The following is a 12,706-nucleotide window of genomic DNA, read 5'->3' on the forward strand; positions in this document are numbered from 1 at the left end:
TTGTAAACGTTAAGCCTAAATTGATATTATGTTGTAAACGTTAAGCCTATATTGGTGCTATTTTGAACGTTGAGCCTAAATTGATATTTTTTCAAAAACCTTAGGCATATTTGGTACCTTATCCCTTTTTTGTTAGCTTATCTGATTGTGTAAACTTGTTTAATAAAATTCATCTGAATGTTAATGGCCCTGAGCGTTTTGGGATAAAAAGAGCGGTTTTGACCAATTTTAGAGGTTTGACCACTAAAACCGCTAATTGAAGTGTTTGGTGGAGAGGTGTTTGGGAGAGAGTTTTAGGATGAAAACGCTAATTTAGAAAAAGTTCTTAAAATGAGCTTTTTCAATTAGCGTTTTGGAATATTAAAATTAATGGACTTCTTTAACCCTAATAGATAAACTCCCTCTTCTCCTGCGCCAAAATTAATGTCCTTATTCGTCTTTTTGCATAAACCGCTATTATCAATCAGCTAATTTTTACCAAACAGATCTACACAAACAGCTAGTCAAATCAGCTAGTCAAATCAGGTAATGTAATCAGCTAACAGCTAATGTAATCAGCTAACAGCTAATTCCCAAACAGGACCAATAACTGTTTACGTAAAATGACAAATAAATATATGGTAAAACATTTATTTAGGGTTAAAAAGTAGTAATTAGGGGTACAAATATCTTTCAAAAGATATAGAGCAATCAACTAATTGAAAAAACTCCTAAAATCAACTTTTTTTTTTAATTAATTTTTTTTGGACCAATAAGCTCTTTGAAATTTCTCTTCACCAAACGCCACTATTAGATGTTTGACTAATCAAAACCTCTAACATTGCTCAAACGTTTAATTTTATCTTAAAAACTCCTTACCAAACAGGGTGATTTATTAATGGAGAAGCTATATAATAGAAATAGAAAAGGATTGAATAGTAAAAAAAAGGAAAAACAGCTCATATATACTTGTAGTTCATGCTTGTTAGTTTCATCAACTAATAAGAGTTTGTAGGGTCAAATACGTAATTTCGTATCATCACGCTTTTCACCCCGTTATAGATAAGAGAAAACAAAATATGAAAATTATGTACCCGCCTTTTTCTCTGTTTATTTTTCTTTCGCTCTCGTCTTCCTCACTACGTTTTCTCGAGAAAATTGAACATCAAATTCTCACTAACCAAACACGAGTAATTTCAATCATCTTTACGTTACAGTTAGAAACCAGAAGAAGAGAATGGCGATCAAACTGAATAGATTTTCCTTCCACTGGCATTGTTTTCTCTGCGTCGTTTTGATTTTTCTGGTTTTGACAATCTCCGGTTGTTTAATTAGTTCATTCATGTGCTTCCCTGCTGTATCTAAATTTCAGTACACAATCTCAGTGCCAGCCGTCCAATTGCAGACTAAGGTGACCGGCTCCGATCAAGTTCGTCATCTTCATTCTCCTTCGACTAGCTATTCACCGGCTCGTATCAACCGATTCAGAAACACTACTCTCACTGTAAGTAAATCAAGTCACTAACTCTTCTTCTTCTTCTATGTCTCTGGTTTGTTAAGCTTGATTAATTTTGAAATCAGCCACGGCGATTAGTTTTCTCTCGCTCTAGAACGGTTTGGATTAAAAAGAAATCGTTTATTAATTTTCAAAAAGTTGGAAACCAGAACTTCACGAGGCTAGCTTTCAAAATTCTCTCAATCACTTAGCCTGTTCCAGGAATTTTTATGATATTGAATTTGAATTTCATCTCTGAGAATTTCGCTTAAGAGCAATTTTTTGAATTTTTATGATAATGAATTTGAATTTCATCTCTGATTATTTCATTTAGAACAATTTTTAGGATTCTTTGATTTTGAAATGTGATGTGTATTAATTTTTGACAGAAGAAAATCGCCAAACTGAGCAGAGAAGATGAGCTAGAACAGGGACTAGCAAGAGCTCGAGCTTCTATTCATAAGGCAGCTTCATCAGTTCGAGAACTCTCAACAATCATCCATGGCAACCAAACCGACTACGTATTGAGCGGAGGAATTTATCATAACCGCAAAGCATTTTACCAGTGAGTTTGGCCTATTCATCTAAACTAATATAATTAACCAATAATTTAAATTCAATGTAATTAATTAGGAGGCAGATCAATAATTACTATTTAGCTTTTAAAAGCTTTTGAACTATATATTAATCACTTTGCTTCTAAGGTACTTGTACCGCCGGGATTAGAATTAACTAGTTATCTATGATCCATGATCCAGCATCTACTTTACAATTGTTTTTTTATGTGTTTAACTTTAATGAACATAAGTACATAATGGAGGAGAATTCTTGAAGCTAACGCATGATTTGTGTGTGTGTGAAGGGCGCACTGAGAACTCACTCATTCCTTTTGTCTTCTTAAACCGTTTCATTATACTTCCCAGTTGTTGACAATCATACCCGTACTACATTATCACCCCTACTGAAAAGCGGTCTTTACCGCCTATAGTAATGACTATATAAATTGAGGCAGGGTCCTTCTTTTTTGTGAATAGGGCAGTCTTTAAAAGTCCATTGACACAGTGGTCCTTCCTTATTTCTTAGCTAAAATGGATATCATTTTATGGGCCGCCTCGATCACTATAGTTCATCATTTTCATTATTGAGTCTAAAGGAAGATTACCAAATTCAACTGGTCCAGTCCGCTAGATCATCTAGCAGAATTAGCAGTTTAGTTAGAGATGAAGAAAATAGTTTATAATTTAGGGTTTTTTTAAAAAAAATTAACTTTTTTTTGGTTCGTAAATGTATCCCACCGCCGACAGCAGTGGCTATTCACTTTCGCATATGGTTTGCACCTCTATAGGTGGAACATCTGGTCACGAAAATTCTTTAAAAAATTAACTTTTAATATATCTTAACAATTAATTATGTTAAAATCTATTTATTTGATAAACAAATAAATAATTTTTAAAATTTATTAATTAGATCTCAATCGTTAATTTAATAATTTATATTTCGGATTATAACATAACCTTTCTATTGAAACTCACCCGTCTAAATAAAAAATATTGACGGTGACATTGTGATCATTCTTAACCCAAGGCTTAATGTTTTAATGCATCTTAATGTCTTTGTTATCTCTTAAGCTAGTTATAGGTTTCTCAGTTCTTACTAATTTATATTCTCACTCACTGTCATATCCATGTATGTCCAGTAAATTTTAAGACTAAAAATAAGAAAGATTACCTTCTATATTTCTCTGACGGTCACGTCGAGGTTGCAATCTGACACTGGTTTTGGGCTTTTGGCTATTGCCAACTCTAAAATGTTCTTTTTACCATTTTGGAATTCTTGGCGTATCTGCTAGGGTGCTACCAATGTGCGGCCAATTTGGTTTTCCTTCAGAAACAAGGTGAAAAAAATTATGAAAGGGTAAAAATGGAATTTAAATTTGACAAACTCAAATGTAAGTTTAGTTATCAATTGAATCCTGAAATTGAAAATAATTGACAAACTAATCCAAATATAATGAATTTTAATATCTAAAAATTAAATTTGGACTTGTTAAAGTTATACCTAAACTTAAACTTAGTCTAAACTGATAATGACTGTCAACTTTCGGGTCATTTTGACCCTTAATTCCAAAATTTATTGTATGCCCCGGCTCGTCATCCATGTACTACGTTAATAATTTAAGTATTTTGGGTTTGCAGTATATAATTTATTGCTTAGATTTATATTCAATATCAATAATTGATGTATTGTAATTAATAGTTAAATACTTTTTTTTTTGTTAATCATTGATATATCCCCTTGAGTAATTCACTAAGTACATTCCAGGAGCTATTTAGAGATGGAGAGGAGGTTCAAGGTGTTTGTATACTCCGAAGGTGAGCTACCACTTGTTCATGATGGCCCATGCAAGGATATATACGCAATAGAAGGAAGGTTTATACACGAGATGGAACATGGTCCCACGAGGTTTAGAACAAGAGAACCGCAGATAGCCCATGTTTATTTCATGCCTTTCAGCGTTACTTGGATGGTGGAGTATCTATACAAGCCTCTTACATATGATCAGACACCATTGAAGCAATTTGTGGCGGATTATGTGAGAGTGGTATCTAATAAATACCCCTTTTGGAATAAAACACAAGGTGCTGACCATTTCATGCTTGCTTGTCATGATTGGGTCAGTTGCTTCTTCTCAACCTTTCTTTATAGTCTTTTCTCTTTTGCATTGTTTCTTGCAGATCCTCTCTTTTGTGCCGGGAGTGTGATAATTAAGTTGCAGGACTTTGTACTTTCACATAGGAGCCCCGCTATTAGTAGAAATATTTATCATGTATGTAAATGAATAGAATAGTAACAATTTATGATAAATTAAAGGCATTACACTCATCTAGGTCCCTAAACTAAAGTTTCAAAATCAATTAAGATCCTAAATTATTAAAATCATCAATCAGATCCCTGAACTAAGTAAAAATCATCAATTGAGACTCCATTCTATCCTAAAATCAGAAATTGTGACTATTTGATAAAGACCGTGATAATGTCTGTGTTGGTTCAAAATGAGTTTGGAGAAAATCGTTTGAAACTGTTCAACCGAGTGATTTTTGTTGAGACCTCAATTGATGATTTTTGTTTAAAATGGGGACTCAATTGATGAGTTTTACTTAGTTTAGGGATTTGATTGATAATTTTAATAGTTTAAGGTTCTAACTAGCTTTGAAGCCTTAGTTTGGGGAGCTAAATGGATACTATGCCTAAATTGAATTAATGGCTAAATGACAATATCTTACTGGTTAAAGTGTGATGTGATATTAAATTATTGGTTTAATGCACATGTCACATGGTGCACATTATGTATAATATAATTTTTCAGCTATTAGACTTAAGAAATTTTATTACACTCTCGGTGCACCACGTTATCTGTATGTTGATTTCAATAATTTACTATCATATTACACCTTAACCAATAAAATATTAACATTGTGTAATTAATTAATTAAAGATTTTTTATTAGTTATTTATAATAATTTAGAGTAAAATAATTTAATTTAGAGTCTAGGGTTTATAAATTAGGTTTTAGGTTTTATATTTTAGGGTTTCGGTACAACAAGTTATTTGTGCGACGAGCTAATAATTTAATGTTACATTACACATTTTGAAGTCTAAAAATTTATAAATTAGGTTTACGTTATATATTTTAGGGATTAGCGTTTATATTTATGGTTGGAATTTTATATAAATAATTAACTAAAAATATTTACTCAAATACATAGAATTAATATTTTATTAATTAAAATATAACGTGGTATTAAATTATTGATCTGATACAACAAACGTGTTAAGTTTGATGTATTATATGCAAAAACTGTGTAAATCAACTCTATTACTAGACATTTCGAGCTAAGGTTTTGCTGAATTATTTAATTCTTAGTTCAATTATTTGTTCAGTGCCAGATACTACAGATTCCATAAGTTTGTGGAATTAATTTAAAAAATTCTTATTAATTAAGGTTAATTAAGTGAAAAGTAACTTAGGTTATTTAGATTAGAATTTTTTTCAAGTTTGAATCCTAATTTAAGTGTTTAAAATTTTAATTGAGAAAGGTACTATTTAAATATATTTCAAACCAGTTGATCAAATTGTCGCAAAAAGAAACTAAAAACTTCATTATTATGTGAAAATGTTACTAATGCATGTCATTTGATATGAACATATCTGTTTTCCAGGGTCCTCATGCATCCAGGGGAAGTCCATTCCTTTACAACACATCAATCAGAGTCCTCTGTAACGCCAACAGTTCAGAAGGTTTCAACCCTAGAAAAGACGTAAGCATCCCTGAAATCACCCTCTACGGCGGCTATGTTTCCCCCAAACTCCTATCTCCACCACTTGATCAGCACAACACCTCACGCCCTTACCTCGCATTCTTCGCCGGTGGATTACACGGTCCAATACGTCCCCTTCTCCTCAACCACTGGAAAGAAAAAGACTCTGATCTTCCAGTATTTGAGTACCTTCCTAAACACTTAGATTACTACACATTCATGCTGCAATCCAAGTTCTGTTTATGCCCAAGTGGACATGAAGTTGCTAGCCCTAGAATTGTTGAATCCATATATGCTGAATGTGTGCCTGTGATTTTATCCGATCATTATGTTTTGCCGTTCAGTGATGTTTTGAGATGGGAAGCTTTTTCAGTACAGGTGAATGTATCGGACATTTCGAGATTGAAGGAGGTTTTGTTAGCAGTTCCGGAAGAGAAATATAGGAGGCTTAAGGAAGGTGTTAAAGCTGTGAGAAAGCACTTTGTGCTGAATAAGCCAGCAAAAAGGTTCGATGTTTTTCATATGATTTTGCATTCTATATGGCTTAGGAGAATAAATTTGAGAACTGAATAGATCAAATTATATGATATCAAGGAAAAGTTCCACAATATATGTATATCCTGTTAATCCTCTGAAGCTGTATTTTCTATTCATTTTCAATTTTTGTTACTTATCATTCATTACGCCATGAATACTACATAATTAGATATATTAGTTGGTGATCTAATCTCCTCCGCACTCAGCATTACAAGTCATCCTTGCATCGAGTTAATAATTTGATGTTACTTTATATATTTTAGAGTCTAACTAAAATTTACGGATAAGGGCCAAATTTAATCTAAAGTTTCAAGCGAAGTATAGATGCGCTACTAAAAATTTAAAAAGGCTGTTTGACTGTTATTTAATTATCACATCAGACTTTCCAAATAAGTTTAAACAGTTTGACAAAAAAAATTATGATTAATTTATATGTAACAGATTTAGTTTTTAGCATTTTAATAGAATTTTTGTAATATTGTTAGTAATATACTAAATATCTTCGAAATAATTAATATTTGGAAGGACTAAAGTAACAGCTAAATACCAGAAAAACCATTTTGTTCTAATTCTCTTTTGTTGTCTCCACTTCGTCCTTTTCCATATCTCTCTCACAAAAAGTTATTCATTCTTATTGTGTGGGTCCCCTTGGCTCATAAAATATGTTATTTTAATTAAGTGGAGGACTACTTTTTATGAGAGATAAGTTGGGGAAAATAATCTAAGTTGCCACATCATTATGGTAAATAATTTTTATTGTTGTGACACATGTTATTTTGGTATTGGTTATTAATGTTAAGTCACTAACAGAATAAATCTCAATTAAGTCTCCATTCAATATAGGTGAGATTTTATCAATTTAAATAGATCAGGGATCAAATGCATAAACTTTAAATAGGTTAAGGATCAAATGGTGGGTTTTGCCAAAGGGTCGGGGGCCAAAAGGTATTCTTTGAAATTTAAGGGCTTTCCAAGCAATCTGTTAGGGGGCCACCTTAAACCCGGGCCACAACCTAATACTAAAATCAAATATCTGCCCGCTATAATTTAAACCGATAAGTTCCCGCCAAAGCCGTTAATTCGTTATTACTTTGCAATTTCTAACTTGAAAAAAAGTTTCAGAAAAGAAAAAAATATATATTTAATTTAAAAAAAATAGCAATGTAATATCAGTGGGATTGGTGTAAAAATACATTTAACATTTATAGACATAAGTAATTTTACTCTTAACGTTTAAAATGTGCAATTTTACTTTTAAAGTTGATAACCAAAAACAATTTTATCTATAATTGGCAAGTTAGATCAATTTTAGACATTATTATAAAATATAAATATTTTGCATGTAAGTTGATTCTAAAAAAAAGATTTCATACTTTTTATAATTTAATAATAGAATTGAAGATTAATATTTTTAAATTCGTTGAAATATCTGATTTCTTTTGTCCAACACGTACAAATTATAATATATTTTTTCAATTTTTTTTAAAAAAATTCACGTTTAATCATATTTGTGATCTGTTACTAATAAGTGATAAAATGACGCATGTGAAGTGTAGATGAGAAGATTTATAACCGAGAAGACAATTTGATAAATAATTTCTTCAATTGACTCAACTTGTTAACCATAGAGGTAAAATTCTTGGCAGCCAACATTAAAGATAAAACTATACTATTTCAAATATTAAAAGTAAAATTACTTTTAAATATAAATATTAAAGGTATTTTTACACCTTATTCTAATGTCAGCCAATTGATAGGAGATTGATGAACTATAGTAGGATGACCTATGAAAAGAAAATTTATATAAACTAATGAAGTAAGTGGAATATTTGTTTGGGGTAAATTATACATATAGCCACTTAATTTTATGTTTATTTATCTTATGAAAATTTAACTTCAAAACTTTTTATAAAAAGTCACTTAAGATTATCATTTAGAACTACATTTAACATGAAATCATGTTTTCAAATTTTAAATTATCACTTTTAGAATTCTCTCTCTAAATAATCATTTTCTCTTTTCTAACATTGGATCCTCCAACTCAAAATGAGGACTTGCAATAAAGAAATTGATATGTGGGCAGCACATATAGGACGGTTTCAGATATTTTATGGGTCCTAAGCAAAATAAAAATAAGAATCCTTAATAAAAAAATACTTAACAATTTAAAATGCAAATTTAAGTCCATTTTAAACCTAAAACATCATATTATTTAGTCCATTTTAGGTCTAAATGGATATTATAAGTACATTTATGATAAAATAATTTTACTTCATATATACAACAACAACAAAGCCTTAGTCCCGAAATGATTCGGGGTCGGCTAACATGAACCATCATATAAAACCGTGAAAATCAAGTCGTGTCAGCGACACAGATTCGCTCCCTCCACTCCGTCCTATCCACTACCATATTTTCCTCAATTCAAAATAAACTCATATCACTCTCGATCACCCTCCTCCAAGTTTGCTTAGGTCTTCCCCTACCCCTCACCACTACATCCCTTTGCCACTCTTCGGTTCTCCTAACCGGCGCATCAAGCGCTCTACGTCTCACATGGCCAAACCACCTTAGTCGGTTTTCTCTCATTTTATTCTCAATAGATGTGACCCCTACTTTTGTCCTAATTATTTCATTACGCACCCGGTCCTTTCTCGTGTGACCACACATCCATCTCAACATACGCATCTCCGCCACCGCCATCTTATGGATGTGGCAGTGTTTCACTGCCCAACACTCCGTACCATATAACAATGCTGGTCTAATTGCCGTCCGGTAGAATTTTCCCTTCAATCTATTAGGCATGCCGGGATCACAAAGGAAACCCGTAGCACTCTTCCACTTCGACCAACCAGCTTTAATCCTATGGGCAACATCTCCATCTACTTCTCCATCTGTTTGGATAATAGATCCTAAATACCGGAAGCAATCCGAGGCCTGAACAACTCTCCCATCTAGGGTGATTGTCCCTGCCTCCCTACTCCTACGGCCGCTAAACTTACACTCCAAATATTCTGTCTTACTTCGACTCAACTTAAAGCCTCTAGATTCTAGAGTTTGCCTCCATAGTTCCAACTTCATCTCCACTCCTTCTTTCGTCTCATCAACCAACACAATATCATCTGCAAACAGCATGCACCATGGTATACCATCTTGAAGTGAACTTGTTAGTTCATCCATAACGATGGCAAAAAGAAATGGGCTTAGTGCGGAACCTTGATGCACTCCAATCGTAATAGGAAACTCTTCAGTTTTCCCAACACTAGTACGTACACTCGTGCATACTCCCTCATACATGTCCTTTATGATGTCAATATATTTCCGCGAAATGCCTTTCCTTATCAAGGCCCACCAAAGTACTTCCCTTGGTACCTTATCATATGCTTTCTCCAAGTCAATGAAAACCATATGCAAGTCTTTCTTCTTATTTCGATAGTGCTCCATTAATTGTCTCATTAGATGGATGGCTTCCATAGTTGATCTTCCCGGCATAAAGCCAAACTGGTTTTCCGAGATCTTCACCGTCCTCCTTAGCCTTTGTTCAATCACTCGCTCCCAAAGTTTCATAGTGTGACTCATTAATTTGATTCCCCGATAGTTGGCACAATCTTGGACATCGCCTTTGTTCTTATACAAAGGGATTAAGGTACTTTTCCTCCATTCTGATGGCATCTTATTGTTTCTCCAAATTTTGTTGAAGAACGTCGTCAACCATTCGATTCCTCTTTCTCCCAAACATCTCCAAATCTCAATAGGGATGCCATCAGGTCCTACTGCTTTCTTCAACTTCATCTTACTTAATGCCATTTTGACTTCACCCTTTTGAATTCTCCGCAGGCATTCATGATTTATCATATCGTGATGGATACTTATATCTCCAACATCTTGTTGGCGATCTCCATTAAATAAGTCATCAAAATAGGACCTCCATCGTTCCTTGATATCCTTATCTCCAACTAGGACTTTCTGGTCCACATCCTTCACACATTTAACTTTTCCGAGATCTCGCGTCTTCCTATCTCTCATCCGAGCAATTCTATATATGTCTCTTTCCCCTTCTTTCGTATCCAATCTTGTATACAGATCCCGATTCACCTTTGCTCTAGCATCTCGTATGACCTTCTTTACTTCCCTTTTAGCCTCTTTGTATTTTTCGTAGTTCTCGTCACTCCTACATTTCCCCAATAGTTTATAGGATTCTCTCTTACTCTTTACTGCTTGTCGTACTTCTTCTGTCCACCAAGATGTGTCCTTACCCGGTGGCATGCTACCTTTAGATTCCCCTAGAACTTCCTTCGCTACTTCCCTTATACTATGCTCCATCTTATTCCATATCGAATCTATATCTGAATCCATATTGCAAGTCCAAATATCTTTTTTGGTCATCTCATCCACAAATTTTTGTTGATTCTCCCCTTGCAATTTCCACCACTTAATCTTAGTCTCTACTTGAGGTGTTTGTTTTCTTATACATTTCCTACTTCGAAAATCTAGCACCACTACTCTATGTTGGGTTGTCGTACTCTCACCAGGGATCACCTTACAATCAATATAACTCTTTCTCCAAGCACTCCTTACTAAGAAGAAGTCAATTTGGCTCGCATTACCGCCACTCCGATAAGTCACTAAGTGGGATGTTCTCTTCATAAACCATGTGTTCATGATACTCAAGTCATAGGCTGATGCGAATTCCAAAATATCATTTCCTGCTTCATTCTTATCTCCAAAACCATACCCTCCATGAACACTCTCAAACCCATCTCGCCTAGAACCCACGTGTCCATTGAGATCACCCCCTAGTACCATTTTTTCATCCCTAGGAACCTGTTGCACCACTTCCTCTAAGTCATCCCAAAAAGCTTGTCTTATAGACACATCTAATCCTATTTGTGGCGCATATGCACTAATGACATTCACAACCTCATCCCCTATCACTAGCTTAACACTCATAATTCTATCGCTCTTCCTAGACACCGCTACTACCTCATCAATATACTCCCTATCAATAAGAATACCTACTCCATTTCTACCCTTATCCTTTCCTGAGTACCAAAGCTTATAACCCCAAGGAGCTATCTCTCTAGCCTTGGCTCCAACCCACTTGGTTTCTTGTAGGCATAATATATTTATTCTCCTCCTCTTCATAACATCTACAATTTCAGCTAATCTTCCTGTCAAAGAACCTATGTTCCATGTCCCAAAGCGTAACCTACTACCCTTACCCCTACCCCTACCATTACCGTGGACTAGCTTATTTACCCGCAACCCTTGCATATTTGACACCACCCCCGGGTCCTGGGGTGGCGCGCCGCTTCGGGGCGACGACCTAACAACCCTTGCACATTTATCACTACACCCGGGTCTAGGAAGTGCAGCGCGTCGCTGAGTAGGGAACGCCCCAACGGTATTTATATTATGGTTCATGTCATAAGATGTGGCTAAGTTTTACGCTGGCCGCCACAAACCTACCGCAACCCTCCTCCTTTGTCCGGGCTTGGGACCGGCTGTAAAGGCCACCAAGTGACCCTCACAGGCGGAGTTAATTTTACTTCATATATAGTAAAAAAAAAATTGAGACCCCTTTTGACCTTCGACCCTAGATGGTCGCATTTTTGGCCTATGCCCAGGGTCAGCTTTGACCACATATCAATTATTGTATTGGGGTCCACTCCTCCTTTTGAGTTGGAAAACTCGATGGTCATTATAAAATCCTCACCTAAATTGCCTCAAAATTAAAAAGTTCAAAAATTATAATTGCTTAGATTTTTTTTTCCAAATTTACAATGAATGCTACGTGCTACTACATGGTAGAATGATCAAATTTGAGTGATTTTTATATTAGTAAAAATCTTAATTCAACAACTTTTATATTAAATTTTGAAATTGAATAGTCTTTATTTAATTATTTACCTCAACTTTTATTTCACACAGACAACACTTAGTAGACAACTCTCTTAACTTGACCCAACTTGTTTGGCACTTTCATGATACTACTAGTTTGATACAATTATCATTTTCGTTACATTTTTTTATAAAAAAAAAAGTTTAGATAAAAATACTTACTCATTTCTAAAATCAACCCAGAAAAAATCACATAACTGAATAACTATAAAAAACAATTACAAAGTAATACAGTTGTATCTGAATAATCTTTTGTAATCTTACTGGCGTCCAACGAATCGCTCCGATGTTTAAGGTAGCAAAAGTTGAAGAAAGGTTGAAGATAATCAAACTATTAATAACGGTTGTGTTTACATACCTTATACGGATATATCTTTCTTATTTGTAGTAGTTGTCAAGGGTAGTTGTCGTCATCTAAAAATTTACCCTAATAAATCATCGAACATGTGTCAGCTCTCTACTAGCCCTGCTAAG

The 12,706-nt window shown here is 34.2% G+C and overlaps 1 protein-coding gene across 2 annotated transcripts; it reads left to right on the top strand.

The window, feature by feature from the left end:
• Nucleotides 1–1,103: 1,103 nt before the first annotated feature.
• On the top strand, nt 1,104–6,409 carry LOC136203452 (probable glycosyltransferase At5g25310). 2 transcript variants are annotated; one of them, XM_065994610.1, is made up of 4 exons: nt 1,104–1,483; nt 1,864–2,039; nt 3,797–4,148; nt 5,696–6,409. In XM_065994610.1, exons 1-4 carry the CDS (start codon nt 1,217–1,219, stop codon nt 6,365–6,367), a joined length of 1,467 nt encoding a protein of 488 aa, XP_065850682.1. In that variant the 5' UTR covers nt 1,104–1,216; the 3' UTR covers nt 6,368–6,409. The 2 variants fall into 2 exon arrangements, with proteins under 2 accessions (XP_065850682.1, XP_065850683.1); XM_065994611.1 differs by having other exon boundaries at nt 1,867–2,039.
• Nucleotides 6,410–12,706: the final 6,297 nt, after the last annotated feature.

Source organism: Euphorbia lathyris, chromosome 8 (assembly GCF_963576675.1).
Source record: "Euphorbia lathyris chromosome 8, ddEupLath1.1, whole genome shotgun sequence".
Taxonomy (NCBI): Eukaryota; Viridiplantae; Streptophyta; class Magnoliopsida; order Malpighiales; family Euphorbiaceae; genus Euphorbia; species Euphorbia lathyris.